The sequence below is a fragment of the Podarcis liolepis genome, assembly GCF_965112155.1.
Source record: "Podarcis liolepis genome assembly, chromosome: 7".
In the NCBI taxonomy this organism is placed as follows: Eukaryota; Metazoa; Chordata; class Lepidosauria; order Squamata; family Lacertidae; genus Podarcis; species Podarcis liolepis.
The window spans coordinates 55,154,907-55,171,866 of NC_139561.1; the positions used below are offsets into that span (position 1 = coordinate 55,154,907).

At 40.4% G+C, this 16,960-nt stretch overlaps 1 protein-coding gene across 18 annotated transcripts in view; it reads left to right on the plus strand.

Moving 5' to 3' along the window:
• CNOT1 (CCR4-NOT transcription complex subunit 1) overlaps nucleotides 1–16,960 on the plus strand; it is a 59,273-nt gene that overhangs the window by 6,607 nt on the left and 35,706 nt on the right. For all 18 annotated transcript variants that reach the window (XM_083514891.1, XM_083514894.1, XM_083514888.1 and 15 more), the window contains exons 3-13: nucleotides 5,652–5,759; nucleotides 7,050–7,148; nucleotides 7,582–7,650; nucleotides 8,955–9,009; nucleotides 10,063–10,266; nucleotides 11,147–11,315; nucleotides 11,716–11,842; nucleotides 12,918–13,028; nucleotides 14,308–14,478; nucleotides 15,114–15,241; nucleotides 15,811–16,051. In XM_083514891.1, coding sequence (XP_083371017.1) covers nucleotides 5,652–5,759; nucleotides 7,050–7,148; nucleotides 7,582–7,650; nucleotides 8,955–9,009; nucleotides 10,063–10,266; nucleotides 11,147–11,315; nucleotides 11,716–11,842; nucleotides 12,918–13,028; nucleotides 14,308–14,478; nucleotides 15,114–15,241; nucleotides 15,811–16,051 — 1,482 coding nt within the window. The remainder of the gene's footprint in view (nucleotides 1–5,651; nucleotides 5,760–7,049; nucleotides 7,149–7,581; nucleotides 7,651–8,954; nucleotides 9,010–10,062; nucleotides 10,267–11,146; nucleotides 11,316–11,715; nucleotides 11,843–12,917; nucleotides 13,029–14,307; nucleotides 14,479–15,113; nucleotides 15,242–15,810; nucleotides 16,052–16,960) is intronic.

The following is a 16,960-nucleotide window of genomic DNA, read 5'->3' on the forward strand; positions in this document are numbered from 1 at the left end:
AGAAATTAAAAGGGTATCCACAACTTAGTTTGTATTGTTTATATTCCTACTTCTCACTACTTGATTGGTTTAGTTGCTAGAACAACCTTCCCCAACCTGGTAATCTCCAGATGTTGTGGAGCCACAGACCATGTTAACTGGTTGATGTGATTTGTAGTTCAAAGATCTTACTATATTTTGCTTGCTGGGAGTTGACAGTTGTCAAGTTTATTAAACTCTAAGTAGTTTTATATCTTATTTATCCTGTTATTTCATCTTTTTTTGTTTGTTTGTACCTGAATTGATTTACGACATTGGCTTTAATTACTCAGTGGTCCTGTAGAGTTATTGCTCATTTCCATGTTTATAACAGTTCTTTTGAGTATTTAAAATCAGCCTGTCCTGACCTTCTTGCAATGTCTTGTAGTAATTTAATGCAAAATTAAATTGGCAATACTTAGTTCATTCTAGGGTGAATTTATTGCAAGTGTTATTACTGTCTGTTTTGCTTATTAAATGAAAATTGTTCATTCTAGCTTGTATTTTTCATAGTTACAAAAGTAGTTGCTTCTTTCTTTTTGTTGCCTCCAGGTCTGCATTTCTTTTTTGAATGGTTAGATTTTTTAAAAGGGGGAAAAAAGAATTGAGGCTGGTACTGGTGGTAGAAATGATGGTGAAAACAGTGAAGTGAACCTTCAGGTTTGCAGTTCCCTGCCCAGTGTGGCTAGTAATGTCATTTAATTCTCAACCTGGATGAGATGTGAAAAAGTGAATGTGGAAGAAGTGTAGCATGAAGTATAGTGACCTGAAGAACAATTACTCCAGGGCAACATCTATGTGGCACTATATGCCCACGTTGTTGCTGCCCTAGTTTTCCTGCAAACTTTTGAAGCTGGCAGAGGGTTTTTGGTTAGCGGTGTGTTCTGGTCTTCCTCACTTGAAGGGTCTTATACTCAGTACTACTTAGAAGTATGCTACTTTGATCCTTGTTTACATCCAACTTTCAAATGATTTTAAACTGATTCTTTTGTAAAGTTTTAAATTTTCATTTTATAGTGTATATAATACGGAGAACAATTATAATAGACCAAAATTAAAACATGAAAAACAAAACTATAAAATATGCGCATAGCAGGGGGAAATAAGACTTTTCATATTGCAAGCAGACCATAAGCGATGCAAAAAAAGAATTTGAGGATGACAGCTGCTAAAAACAAAAATCAACAACCATAAAATACTTGAGTAGTTAGAGACCATCTAGGTAGACAGCTGGACCTTTGAACAGTAAAGGAGTCAAAAGCTGTCAAAAGGAAGAAAAGGTGAATGCAGAGAAGCTGAATGAATTCACAGCAGAAGATATAAGGAAAGCCCCTGTGCGTAAACTCACGTTTGCTCTTTCTTCATTGACAAAATAAGCTGTTGCATCTTCTTTAAAAGAAGCTACAAGTCAGCCCAGCCTGGATCCAGATGATATTAACTATAGGCCAGTGGCTAATGTTTCCTTATCAGTTTATTGCAGTGCACTATATGGGGTTCCCCTTGAAGATGGTTTGGAAGCTGCAACTGGTGCATAATATAGCAGCTAGCTAGGTTACTGCTGGGTGTTACTGCTGGTCCTGAAAGATTTTGTGCTGGTTGCCAATTTGCTGCTGAGCCCAGTCTAAGATGTTAATATAAAAAGCCCCAAACAACTGAATACTGGCGACAAATGAGAGGGCTGCCGCCCAGAGTGGCTGGGGAAGCCTGGCAAGATGGGTGGGGTATAAGTAATAAATTTATTTATTTATTTATTTATTTATTTATTTATTTATTTATTTATTTCCCTCCCTCCCTCCCTCCCTCCTGGGGTGTGTCATTGTAACATTTTCAGTGTCAGGTTAAGACATGCTTCTTTACCAAGCCTTTCAGGCAAGTGGATGCTTTCCCTTCTGCTGTATTGCTGCACTCCTGTTTTGTTGCTCTTGTGATTTTGTTTAGCTTTCTGAATTTAGCTTAGGATTTTAATGAACTATATATTGTTTTCAACTGATATTTTGTATAAAATTTCCATGTCCATTTGGTGATGTGTGGGGCTGTAAGTATTTTTTAAAAAAGAAAATTATAAATAAATCCTTCCTCACAAAGTGATCAAGAGAGTAGGGGCCTGCTCATTCTAATTATTCTTAGATGAATCTGATTATCTAGAACGGGGTCGGAAATCTCTGACCATCCAGATGCTGCTGAACTATAACTCCCGTCAGTCGCAGTAAGCATGGCTAGTGGCCAGGGTCAGGGATGATAGGAGTTGTAGTTCAGCAACATCTGGAGCGCCACAGTTCCCCGTACCCGCTCTGATACGAAGTAAACAAACTGTGACTTGTTTGCTTGTCTGCGAGGTGAGTCATGGTCTGTTAAATAACATTAACCACAGTTTATGTGCAAACACAGCCAATATGTGATTCATTGCACACACATTATCAAAAGACAGCACTGGCAAAAAGCTGCTTTCTCTTCTTCCACTGCTCAGTAATAAGCTTCCAGTGTCCTTTACGAAGCTTTAGGCAGGGAAAAATTATTTGAGAGGTGCTTTATCAGATTGTAGGGACGCGGGTGACGCTGTGGGTTAAACCACAGAGCCTAGGACTTGCCGATGAGAAGGTTGGCGGTTCGAATCCCCGCAACGGGGTGAACTCCCGTTGTTCGGTCCCTGCTCCTGCCAACCTAGCAGTTCGAAAGCACGTCAAAGTGCAAGTAGATAAATAGGCACTGCTCTGGCAGGAAGGTAAACGGCATTTCTGTGCGCTGCCCTGGTTCGCCAGAAGCGGCTTAGTCATGCTGGCCACATGACCCCAGAAGCTGTACGCCGGCTCCCTCGGCCAATAAAGCGAAATGAGCGCTGCAACCCCAGAGTCGGCCACGACTGGACCTAATGGTCAGGGGTCCCTTTATCTTTACCTTATCTGATTAGTTTTGAATTGTTTAGCCCTCTTATGGTTCCACAGTATAATAGGAGTTGTGATTCAACAACATCAGGAAGGCCAGAGGTTCCTAACCCAGATCCATTTCTGTTAGGCTTCTAACCTGGTTTGAAGCCAAAAATTACCCTGGTCATCCTGTAGGCTGATCTTTGCTGGCAGATGGGAAATGGAACCTTGTTGATTCTCCTGGACCTCTCAGTAGTGTTCAGTGCCATTAATAATGATGTCCTTTCAGTTCAGCTGTCTGGTTTAAGTTTGAGAGGTACTGCTTGATGCTTGATCTGCAGAGTTCTATTCATTTGCCCACACTGTTTAACATCTTGATGAAACCATTGAGAAAGAGCATCTGAAGATTTGGTTCAAGGTGTCACCGGATTGAAGATGATACTCAGCTTTATATTTATTGCTCATCACATGCAAGTGAGGCTGTGCACACTGCTTGGGCATGGCAATGAACTGGATGAACTCTGAAAAACAGAGGTTCAGGGTGGAATTGAACATCACACTATGATGAATGTCCCTATTAGTACAAGCAATGCAGCTTGCCAGATGGAATGATCCCCCCTCTTCTTCCTGTGCACTGTTTTGGGGATTCTTCTGACCTCCCCTTGCAGCCAATTTTGGGGGTAGGAGGAGGAGGAGAGCAAGGAAAGCCCTGTTGTGCAAGTGGAAGCCCTCTTGCCCATAGTCACAGAAGATTAGAGGTATTGATTGGTTCAGGGTGGTCCATTGCGTGACATAAGGCCTTGAGGCTTTTTTTGGCAGCCTCTGCAACATTTGACACAGACCCACCCCATTCCTCACACTGCCTTCCCAAAGCTGGTTAAGTGAGGAGCTGGGCTTTGGGAAGGAAGACTGAGGACTGTAACTATGTCTTAAGAGTTCTCCCGCCTCCTTCCCAAAGCTGGGAAAGAGCTAACAAGGCTTTGGAAGGAGGTGGCAGAACTGTAGGACCCTTATAGAGATTCATGCCTCCTTTCCAAAGCCTGGCGCCTCACTTAGGCAGCTTTACGAAGGCAGAGTGGGGGGCAGCATCAAATTTTGGCCATGCTCCCATGTGTGCAACAAGGCAGAGCCCATGGGCTCTGTGTCAAATTACTATTGCGGCCCACTTGGTATGAAAAGTTGGGCTGCCCTGTTTGCTTGGTTTATCTATCCAGGTGAATAGTATTCAGCCTGTTCTAGATGGTGTTCTACTCTCCCTAAAGGATCAGGTGTACAACTCGGGGTGCTTATTGATCCAGCACTGGAGGCTCAAATGATCTTACGACTCAAATTACCTATTCTCAGCTTTGGTGGATACACCAGCTTTGACCTTGCCTGAGTGTTGATGGCCACAACTGCCCATCCTCTGTTGACTTCCCCTTTAGACTATTGCACTGCATTGTATGTGGGACTGCCTATAAAAATGGTCCAATAACTGTGGTTGGTTCAGAACAGGAGATCAAAGGTTTTAACTAAGACTGTGCAGTTTGATCATATTATGCCTGTGCTTTGTTTAACTGCGCTGGTTCTCCATCTGTTTCCGGGGCTAATTTAAAAGTGCTGGTTTATAAATGGCAAGCTGTGTACCTACCTGAACTTTAAGATCTTTTGGAGGCCCTGCTCCCGGTGCCCCCACCAAAATAAGTGAGGGCGGTAATCTTTCAGTTGCGATACCCTGGTTATGAGACAGCCATCTCTGAGAGGCTTGTATTATCCCATTCATGTGGTCTTTTGGCCACCAGGTAAAATCTTTTGTTTCACTCAGGCCTTCTGAAAGAGTGGTGTGGTTTGGGCCTCTCAATTTTTAAAATAATTGTTTTAATTTTGGGGTTGCTATTCAGTTGCCTTCTTGTTATATTTATGCTGCTTTTGGTTGTAGAACTTACTTTGTATTAAAATAGCTTTTATATTTAATATAAGTAACCCAGATAAATGACAAATCTTCGATTCTGGACTCAACAGGAATTACCTCAATTATATGCATACTATGCAATATATTTAGGTTGCTTTTTATTTTATTTTGCTTAGTGCTAACATGCTCTACTTTAAAAGCAAGCAGATTTTCTGTTTATTAAAGAGTAATTTAAGTTATATCCTTTTTCATTTTTACAAAGTGGTTCTCAGCCCTCCCTGTTTTTCTGGGTCATTGGCCCATTTGAACCTCTGAAAGACTGCTAGGGTCACTTGCTGCTGTACTTGCTTCCCCCTTCAGTCTGGCTTGTCATGTTGCAGCTGACAAACCACGAGCATTAAACAAAGTTCATTTTTGGCTTGCCACTTGAGGTTTTTTTGGGAAAACAACTATGAGCCCAGGTTCGGATGACATCAGAAGTCAGACCCTGCAGCATTTAAGCAGTGTTTACCACCACACTGTTCAGTCACGTTAAACCAAAACTTGTTTAAACTGTAGTTTAATGTGACCTGGACACTGTGTGACTTTCCCTTATTTTCTCCTTTTTGCTACTAGCATGGACCCTGCCAGAAAGCTGTGTGGCTCCTGTTCCTTAAGAGTGCAGCTGAAAGTGGTAGAAACACTCAGTTAGAACATGGTGCTGATAAACACCAAGGTTGAAGGCCAATCCCCATAAGGAACAACTGCATATTCCTGTGTTGCAGGGGGTTGGACTAGATGATCCTCAGGGTCCCTTCCAATTCTACAGTTCTGTGATTCTATGTAGTTGCAAATGCTATGGTACCTCACTTCAGCTCTTTTGTTTTTCTTGCAACTAGATTGTGAATCGGCACGGCCCTGAGGCAGACAGGCATTTACTACGCTGTCTATTCTCGCATGTGGATTTCAGTGGCGATGGTAAAAGTAGCGGTAAAGATTTCCATCAGGTAAATTTTGTCCTTAGGGAATTTCCAATTCGTTTCTTGATTTTTAATTTTTACATTTTTTAATTCTACAATGCTTCCATCTTGTAGCGACTTACAAATTCATTGTGAAAATACATACAGTAAAAGCAGCACTGAAACTACTACTAAAACATCATACGTATGGATACATTTCAAACAGGCAGCACATTTACAACAGAACACTACTTTTAAAAGTCCCATAGCTAATTGATAGAGCACATGCTTTTCATATAAAATGCTCCAGAGGCATCTCCAGGCAGGTATGCCAAGCACTCCTGCCTGAAACCCTACAAAGGTGCCTGCCAGTCAGTCTGTAAAAATGAGTTAGATGCACCAGTGACTTGACTCTGTATAAGACAGGTTCCTGTGTTCCTAAGTTTTAAAATATAGCTTGATTTTCTGCCCTGCAGTTAGTTCAAAAACTTCCTAAAACATTGTTTTTGTTACTCTGTAGAAATCTGGAAGGGAGTCAGGTAAGCACATCTTTCTGGGAGAGTTTAAAAGAGGCTCTACTCCAGAGAACACCTGTGCTTTTTTCAGATTGGCTTAGCCCACTTATGAGTACAAAAGTTGCATAGCAGTGTCATATCTGAATGCCAAGTCTGTGTATGTGTTGTATTTGAACTGTTTCATATATGTGTTAATTGTTGGTATTATTAATTGCTTCAGGAGGCTTCATAGGAAGCTATTCATAAATGGAAATAACTGTACCCCTGAGTATTTCTAAGGTGGCTTGTAAATGTAAATAATCCCAACACATTTTAGATTTGTGAACTTCAGGAAATGTTAAAATAGAAGAGTTGAGCTACTTTTGAATACTGCTGTTCCTAAGGTCTTGTGTGATGGAACTTCATTTTTCTCAAGCTTTGAATGACGTAGTAACTGAGTTCAGTAACTTGAATTTTAGTCACAAGTTTAGTCACAAGTCAAGTCACTTGTTTGGCTTGTCTCTGTAAAATATTTCTTAATATTAGCTTCTATTTTGTTACTATGGATACAGTATTCAGATGATGTTTGTAATGACTAAGAATTGTGAATTGCGTTCACCTTCTTGAAAGACTAACCAAAATAGTTTAATCTGCCATCTCATCTTTATGATATCAAAATATTTGTCAAATGTATCCTATAGTAAGAAGACAGTTTGAAGTACTTTAATATGCTTATATATTATGTTTACAGAAACAAAATCCTGGTAATATCTGGTAACTAGATCATAGGTGCCTCCCCCAAATCAACCAAAACTTTTGCTATAGCTGTCTCCTTTCTTTTCAGACGCAGTTTCTGATCCAGGAGTGTGCATCATTGATTACAAAGCCAAATTTTATTTCGACGCTGTCCTATGCTATTGAAAATCCATTGCATTATCAAAAGGTTTGTATGCAGTTTTAAAGTGCTGTTAACAAGAATGTTAAAAACCTATTCAGGTGTCAGTGAGCTAATTTTACAAAATGTACACCTATGTTCATTATTAACAAAGGCATTTTTAAGATTTACATCATGTAAATTCTGTACTCGTAAAATATCCAGGTAATTGACTTATTTTACATTTCTTTGCTCTGCAACACCCACTCCTCGTTGGGGCTTCTGTAGCAATTTACAGAACATTGTATGGTGGAATTGGAGAATACTGGTAGTTTGGCAACAAATGATATTATCTTCAGAGAAGTTGGGAAGTACCACTAATGAGCAGAAGTTGATTTTATTTTTTCTGTAGAGGAACTTATGACACAGAGAATCTTTGTTTTGGTACAGTATTCTGTTAAACTGTAACATAAGCATCTCATATATAACTTTTTTCTTTCAGAGTCTTAAGCCGTCACCCCATTTATTCACTCAGCTGAGCAAAGTTATCAAATTAAGCAAGGTTCAAGAGGTGGGTTAAGTCCATAGATTTATCTTCCATGAAGTAGTCTGATCCCCTTTTAGTCTGACCATTAAAAATGTTGGCCATCGTTGCATGCTTTTTATGTGTGTTCTGTGAAGAAATGCCTCCTTTTGTCCAACCTGAATATCCCAACATTCAGTTTCATTGTCTGACCCTGAGTTCTGGTATTATGAATGAGGAATGAATATTTGTCCAGTGACTTTTTCAACAGCATGCCTAATTTTATAGACCTCTATCATGTCCTTACCACCACCTCACCCCCCAACTAGCCCCAGTCATTGAAACTCTTTCTCACTGGGGAGTTCCTTCAGTTGATCATGTTACTTGCCCTTTTCTGCACTTTTTGTAGCTCTACAATATGCTTTTTGAGGTGTGGTGAACAGAATTTTACATGCTACTCTGAACACAGGCATAGATTTGTGTAAAGGCACTATGATAGTGACAGTTTTAATTTTTATTTCCTTTCTAATTGTACCAATGAAATCTGTTTTCATTTTTTTGTATTTTTTTTATTATTAATTTTATAATTTGTAACTTCAACAATTATTGTTCATAAAAAACCAAACAAAAACAAGCAGAAACAGTAACAACAGAATATAAACAAAAGCATAAAACATTAACACTTTCATAATCTGCTGTTTTCAGAACAGCTGCACTCTACACCAGTATTTTCATGAAACTGTCCGTCACAACTCCCAAGATATTTTTCCTGGTCACTCTCTCAATTCGGATCTCATCAGTGGTTTTTTTAGGCTTTTGTTTATCACTTTTCACTTGTTTTATGCTGAACTGCATTTCCTTTTAAAATGTCCAGTCACCCAGTTTGGAGAAGACCTTGTGGAGCACCATTTTGTTTTAATGCCCCAAATAATTTGATGTTGGCTATGAACTTGGCTACCTAAATATAGATCATTTATAAACAAATTAAAAGCACTGGCCCCAATAGGAATCCTATGGAGGGACTGACATACTGACAGAATCTGAGGAAGGTTAACAGCTGGTAGTGCTCTTGGAAATGTTCCAACCATATTAAATAAGGTGTGGCATTAGTCACAATGATTTCCTGTCTATCATGCTTTAGAGTAGCAGCACTGCCAAGAACGTCACCCTCCAAATCCTAATCCACCTCATGGGCATCCATAGTGGGGTTTTTTTTTAACTCAGTGGGATGAGGAAAGTTGTGGGGAGGACAGTAGAGTTCAGCCCTGGTGTTTGTCTTTGCTAGTCTAGTTGCCAAACAGCTGGACTATGTATGTGATAGGTGATAATACAGTTCTTTCTTCTATTTGTAGGTTATTTTTGGCCTTGCTTTGCTAAACTCCTTCAACTCAGATCTACGAGGTTTTGGTAAGATAAATTTGTATAGTATTATAGACACACATACCAGATTTTACTTCAGTTTTAGTATAATCTGATTCCTGAGTTGTCTATAAGAGACTTTAGTTTTCATCCTTCTCCTGGATTTAGTTGCTTAAGTTGTAGAATCCAAGGCCAGAAGGGACCACAGTGCAAGGTCCAGTTAACTCATTCAAGGATCATCCTTGTAGTTGCCTCCGCTGATGTTTGGAGGGAGGGGAAACACCCCAGATCTTGAAAATCTTGCCTGATCTTTGTGGCTAATAGAATGTTCTGAAGACATAAGATACAGCTCTCCTTGAGCCCTTCCAGAAAGGGAAGACAACATGGGAACCATATGTAAGCTGCTCTGAGCTCACAATATAAATCTAATACAACACACCCACCCGAAAAATCTTAAGTGGTAATTAAGAAATATGAAATCTGCTTCCTTATGTCAGTTCTATTGATCTGGACTCTGAAAGTAGTTGATCTGCGGGTCACTGATCCAAAATATTCCCTCCTTTCTTAAGTAAATGAGGTAACTACAGGCAACAATTTTTCCATTAATCTGAGTTTCCTAGAACCACTTGTTAGTCCTGTTTAAAGTATATTTGGAAGTAAAAATTCTTAGGGTGTAATAGAAGCTGTATCTGGATCACCATTAGAATTTGAGTAGAGTCATGATAGGGCAGGCAGGTTTTAGGTGCAACCTAAGCAGGAAAAAGTGAAATTGGTGAAAAAGCCAAGCATGTATGCCTGGAGAAGTACCAGCTTCCACTTCTCCTTTCTTGTGCTTGTACCAAACAGTGTAAGGAAATGCAAGGTGGCATCAAGTGAGGTTGCATTCCAAGGCAGGGTGGTGCTGAGTTATTCTGACTGGTTGTTCTAGTATGCAACTGTCTATATACTGTCACACTTATTGTGTGACGATCAGAGCAGTTGGCAAGTGCTGTTGATAAACCAGAAGAGCAGATGCATAAACTTTTTTAAAAAGCAATTTAGTTAACTGCTTTCGGTTTCTCTCTCTCTCTCTCTCTCTCTCTCTCTCTCTCTCTTTAAAAGCTGCTCAGTTTATTAAACAGAAACTTCCTGATCTTCTGCGTTCATACATTGACGCAGACGTCAGTGGAAATCAAGAAGGTGGCTTCCAAGATATTGCAATAGAGGTCTTGCACCTCCTCCTATCCCATCTTCTTTTTGGACAGAAGGGAGCCTTTGGGGTTGGACAGGAACAGATTGACGCTTTTCTCAAAACATTACGTAGAGGCAAGTATTGTATTTGATACATCTATTTGAAACCCATTTCTAAAAGGAATAGATTTTTGTGGGGGGTAAACATTTGGTGGTAATCCAGAAAAGAAACGAGGATCCTGAAACAATTATCTTAATGCAGATCCTTATAGGATTGTCTGCACATTATGTCTTTCAGATACTGTAACTGGTAGAAGTTTGGCTATCACAACTTTAGATGGGTATTATTGTTGGCACTCCATTTAGAAATGGGATGGGGCTTGGATATAAATTGATGCTTTCCACTCCTCTGAAATTTTGGCCTGGGCTTCTCTGGCCCTACTATCTTAGCCTTCCCCTTCCCTTTCCTGTTTAAACTTGTGGCAGTTTCAAGGTGCTTTAGAATGTTGCCGTGACAATCCAGAGGATGTAATGGAGGCAGTACTGTGAGGCCCAGTTTGCACAACATAGTAAACCATAGTTTACTGTGCACACACCTTAATGGGCAGTAATTGACTTGTTGAGAGCAAAGTGAACCATAATTGCTGGTTTGGTCATAATATTAAGCCCTGGGATAATTGTTTGCTTCCTCCCAGAGTGTGTGGGAAGGAGCAGAGGGGCCAAGCGAGACATGTTCATTGGTAAAGCATTAAGTATGGCTCACCATGGTATGCAACTAAGGTCATATTATCTAAATAGCTGTACTGTCACAGTAGGACAGTAAATAGGTCAAAAGTTGGGGTATAAAATAAATTGCTTTCTGTGTCTCTGAATTCCAAGACAGTGATCTTAAACACCTTTTTATTCAAAACTTCTTTGGTCATAACATGATTTTCACAATATGAAACAATTGATTATTGGGGTTCTGTGTTGGTCATTGGTCCTTCTGAAATGCTAAAATACTCTGGGATCTCAGATTTCCCCCAGGAACGTTGCCCTGTGGTGCTTGCACCACTCCTATACCCTGAAAAACGGGACATTCTAATGGACAGGATCCTGCCTGATTCTGGAGGGATAGCAAAAACAATGATGGAGAGCTCTCTTGCAGACTTCATGCAGGAAGTTGGCTATGGCTTTTGTACAAGGTACGTAGATAAATTCACTGAAATTTGGAGTTCATGTCCTGACAAGTCATACTTTGAATAGCCCCATTGAAATGAAAGGACAAGTTATGTCAGTTGAGAAGGCTGTTGGAGGTTGCAGGACAGCTATACAGCTGCAAGTAAAACTTTTAGTGTGTTTTAAGTGCAATATACAATGCCACACTAGGCGGCGATGGTGAGCCTTATGGAAAATTCAATGTATTTTTAAAAATGCTTTTTTAAAAAGTATTTTCAGAATGGTTTTTATATGCACATAGATTCCACCCTAGTCTAGCTTAATGTACTGACTTGAGTATCAGTAATACTCCTTAAAATAGACATACTTGATAGAAAACAATTATATACCAAGTTTTGTGGAGGTCATTGTGACTTGCCTTTTTAGTGTGGAGGAATGTCGCAACATCATCACGCAGTTTGGTGTGGGAGAGGTCACTGCTGCCCAGGTTGCCAGGGTTTTGGGAATGATGGCTCGAACACACTCAGGATTGGCAGACGGCATTCCTTTGCAGGTGAGCGTCCTCTGTGTTGAGAGGTGTTGTAACTGAATATAACTTAAACAGAACTACTGAATGGTGTTTACACAGAAGATTTTGGAGCCGCTTAATTCCTATGATACTGAGCAACAAGCATGACTGAAAGGTTAAAAGACTTCATCACTTCAGCATTTTATGCCAAATGCTGTTTAACAGCTCTGTGTAACCTGTTGATGGGGGGGGGGAATTATAAGGGCACTTGGAAGTGCTGTGTCATAATATCCAACTCTGTTTCTCTGTACCATCTTAATTCAGTGTGGCTGTGCAAGTGAACTGGTGCCTGGGTGCAGTGATGGGCTAGAGGGTGACCAAAAAACTGAGCTTGAAAGATGGAGGTTATCTGGGTGGGCAGGAAATAGGTTAGTAGGGTGGGGCTGCACTAAATCCATTGTTACTCAAGGCTCAAGTGGCTTCAGTGGATAGGAGTGCCTTCTGCCAGCTTCTTTTGATATGACAGCTGTGGTCGTTCCTGGATCATGATAGATTGGCTATGATAGTTCATACACCACCCAATTGGATTGCTGCAGTGTGCCCTGCTTGTGGCTTTTCTTAAGGCATGTCTGGAAGTTGCAGCTGGTGCAGAATGCTGTAACAAGGTTGCAGGAGGGAGAATAATTTTGACAACACCGTTGCTGAAAGGACTGCACTGGCTTCTGGTATACTACTGAGCCAAGTTTAAGGGATTGTGGAAAAATTTGGGTCAGATTATCTAAGTCTCCCTTAACATGTGCCCCTGCCTGGTTGCTCCGTTCCTTGGGAGAGATAATCATAATAGTACTCCATGGTCCTGCTTTTTGTCCAATGTTCACAAAAAAGGGATTTTGTTTTTAATTCTGTTTCATACTGTTTGCTCATAAAGCCTTTCCCTCTATTTTATTGTTAAGGGACAAGCTGACAGTGCATTATAGAATACAGTTTAAGTATTGCTGATCTGCAGTAATAAATGTGTTGCAATCGTTAAAATTCAAACTCCACTCTGTCACTTGATCTACTAAATCCATCTACACAACTGACGTCACAGGAATTCTAAACCTACATGCTTAATTTACAGTCCATCTCTGCTCCTGGAAGTGGAATTTGGAGTGATGGAAGAGATAAAAATGATGGAACACAGTCCCATACCTGGAATGTGGAGGTTCTGATTGATGTGCTTAAAGAACTGGTATGTTGATCACAATCTGCCCTTTTGAGGAAAAACTGAATGCCAGAAACTTAAGGGCTGTTTCATGTGTGATAGATTTCCTGTAAGGATGTCACTTCTGTGAAAGAAACTGCATATGTTTGGTTATGTTTGAGCATGTGTATATTTTGAGCATGTGTATATTTTGTGTGTATAGCTGGAAATGCTGACTGGTGGTTCTGCTGCATTTGGTTGTAAAACATGTAGGTTAAACTTCGAAAAACTGATCAACTGTATTAACAGGCAAGCTCTGTATACTCTATGCATGGCTATTGGAGAAGACAAGCAAACATGATTTTAACCAGAGATGATTATAACCAGAAAGAGGTTCATTTGGTACTAGATTGTCATCACTGTAACTAGGTCCCTGATGAACTGGCAAGTCACTATTTTCTCAAAGGTCAACTGAGGATGACATAGCATGTGTATTCTGAGCAGCTATTCCTATGCATGGTTAGCATTAGTGCAGTGTCCCCTTGTTTGGCTCCATGCTTACATTGCAAATGATGTAAGATTTATTCTGCTTTGATCAGGACTTTGCAAGTGGTGCTGATTAGAGATATGGTATCATTAAAGCACACCTTTATTTGTTCTTTACTGGTGACAAATCCTTAGCAAGTATTTAGCAGTGTTTTAGTTCATTTAAGGGACACTTATCCTCTGTTGTATTTCGTGTTTTTAAAATATATTTTCTATGTAGTTCCCTGTTTTTAAAATGCTGTAAACTGCTCTGAGTGGTGGTGCATAGGGACTAGAAAAATTGATAGACATTTCTGGGGGGGGGGGGAATATAAACACCTCATTCTGCAAAATCGCACAAGGACTCTTGAATGCTTGTGGGACTAATTTTTACATGATTACTATTTTTTTTAATGACTGACTTAAATATATATAATGACTATTCATCATTTTGACAACTCACATGAACCATATTAAAGGAAAAATTAACTGCAGAGTTATGTTCACAGACTTACTATGGGGAATGTGTTAGAGTTCATGTTTTGCATGTTGGAAGTCTGAGATTCAATCATTGGCAACTTTGCTTTAAAAATGGGTAAAGGGAATCGGGAAAACCCCATTTCCCCTCTGTGGTTGAGCTGTTGTCAAAAGTAGCAGTTAATATATGAGCTAGAGCTAGATGAGCTAATGGCCTGCTTCATATCTTACGAATTGTTTCTAAGTTGTATAAGGAGAAATGTGAAAGCATGCTCTTTATTTTTGCCTCCATAAGTTGCACCTCTATTTGTTTTACTCTTTGCAGAACCCAAATTTGAACTTCAAGGAAGTAACCTATGAACTTGACCACCCTGGATTTCAAATTCGTGATAGCAAAGGCTTACAGATTGTGGTGTATGGTGTCCAGAGAGGGCTAGGGCTAGACGTCTTCCCAGTTGATCTCATATACAGACCTTGGAAACATGCAGAAGGACAGGTAAAAATCAAGGAGAAGATTTTTTTCATGCTTCCTCTCTCACTCACTGGTTTAACATTGGTTAAAAAGGTAGAGGGACCCCTGACCATTAGGTCCAGTCGCGGACGACTCTGGGGTTGCGGTGCTCATCTCGCTTTACTGGCCAAGGGACCCGGCGTACAGCTTCCGGGTCATGTAGCCAGCATGACTAAGCCGCTTCTGGCGTACCAGAGCAGTGCACAGAAACACCGTTTACCTTCCCGCCAGAGTGTTATTTATTTACTTGTACTTCGTGCTTTCGAACTGCTAGGTTGGCAGGAGCCAGGGACCGAGCAACAGGAGCTCATAATTACCATAGAACTTTTTTTAAGTGTTCTTTCAGTTTTTTGTTGAATTTTGGCTTTGGGGCTCACTAAGACAACAGTTGCTATCAAGATGTGATGCATCCTTTAATACACTGCAATTACTGTAACAGGTAGCGATCAGACTATAGAAGACTGAATGTTAGAACTTTCAGAAAGTTATTTGGAAAAGCAATCATAATAGCATAAGTGTGAGAGGGAGGGGTGGTGATTGCTTAGGAGGAAGTGCATCAAGACAGTGTAACATGAATGTAGATATGAAATGACTCTTACAGTGATGTAATTTTGTTGCAGCTCTCATTCATCCAGCATTCCCTCATTAATCCAGAGATCTTCTGTTTTGCTGACTACCCCTGCCATACTGTTGCCACGGATATTTTGAAAGCCCCTCCCGAGGATGACAATCGAGAAATTGCCACATGGTAAACAGTATTATTTTTCTTGGGAATACAGCTGCTTCAGCATTCTGAAATGATGAGCCAGAGTAGTCATGGTTGATATCCCTTTCTTGCTTTTCTGACAGCCTTTTGGAAAAAGGTTTTGAGTTACCAAGTGCTTCTCACTTGAGAGGATATGTGTGAAGGAGGGATGGCCCAGGGATTAGTTTAGCAGAGGGGTCTCCCCCAGACACTGGCTGCATTTGCTAGTCTGTAAATAGTTGCATAGGTAATGAGAGCAACGTTAAATTAGCCATGTGTATTAGGCTGCTGTGAACTAAACACTGATTATATTTTTGCTCTGGTCTGGTTTGTGAAGGTTGGATCTTGATTTCTAGGCAGGCCTTTGGACTGTTCTGACCACTCTGCATGCTACTTGATGGAAGTTGACTTTGATATCTATTTCCCCAAGTTTGGTTATTTCAAATATTGTCGAGCGTAACAGAATTTAGAATTACCTCAATTGAAACCCATGTTAGCTTGGTGTAACAGACATCAAGCCAGAATCCTGTCAACTGATTCACAATATTGCATTTCCCCCCCTTATTTGTTAGGAAGAGCCTGGACTTGATTGAGTCCCTGTTGCGGTTGGCAGAGGTTGGCCAGTATGAGCAAGTTAAGCAGCTCTTCAGCTTCCCTATCAAGCACTGTCCAGATATGTTGGTATTGGCATTACTACAGATCAACACTTCCTGGCATACTTTGCGGCATGAACTCATCTCCACACTTATGCCCATTTTTCTTGGCAACCATCCCAACTCTGCCATCATCCTGCATTATGCATGGCATGGGCAGGTAAGGGCATTACAATGGTTTTGTTTTGACAACAGAGTTTAAACTTGTCACTGTGTTATGCTCTTGAAAGAAGGGTGGGATAGAAATTTAATTGTTCTTTGCTTCATGAGAGTTGTCTTGGGTGTGAGGTGAATTTTGCTATGTACTTGTACTATCTTTCAACTGTGAAGTTATCCAGACAGCTTGACCTCAGTATGAATATACTTATGACTTCCATATGTCCCTCATTTTAATCTGACCCAGGAACAGTCAGTCCTATATTAGTGTTTGGGTGGCCTGTAGCACAGCTGGATTGAAATAAACACACTGAGGTAGAGACTGGCAGTAACAACCTCCTGTCCCTGTCCCTCCCCTTTCCCTAGTTAAAAGTTGTTTCATGCAGCAGTTGCATGTGCATTCTGTCTCTTGGAGAGACAGCACATATGTGCTATTGCCCCCCCACCAAGTTAAATTGTTACAGACCCTGCATTTATATATAATATGACCTCCTGCAGTTTTGTAACCTCAGGAAATCATATACCTTGCCTAGCTGACCATGGAAATAAATTGCTATGCTATTGTGCATCAGCCACTTAATTGTTGTTCTTCTGTAGCTTGCCTCTGTAAATGCCTTTATGGAGAGATGGAGCATAAATGTGTTAAAAGTGGAGCCAATCTTTGACATCTCTGTTGTTATTACTGAAAGTTAAGGCAGTAAAGAGGAAAATGGGTTGGTGGTTTGATTTGTTATTGCAATCAGGCTCCATCACATTTGCTGGTGGAGCAAAACACAGGGCCAAGCTGGCTGTATGGTAGGGGCAGGTTGTGGAGGCCAAAGGGTTGGAGGAGCAAGGTACCTAGAACTGAAGGTGGTGGGAGAAATAAGCTGAAACCCTCTCTTCCACCTGCTACTTTCGTTTTCATTGAATT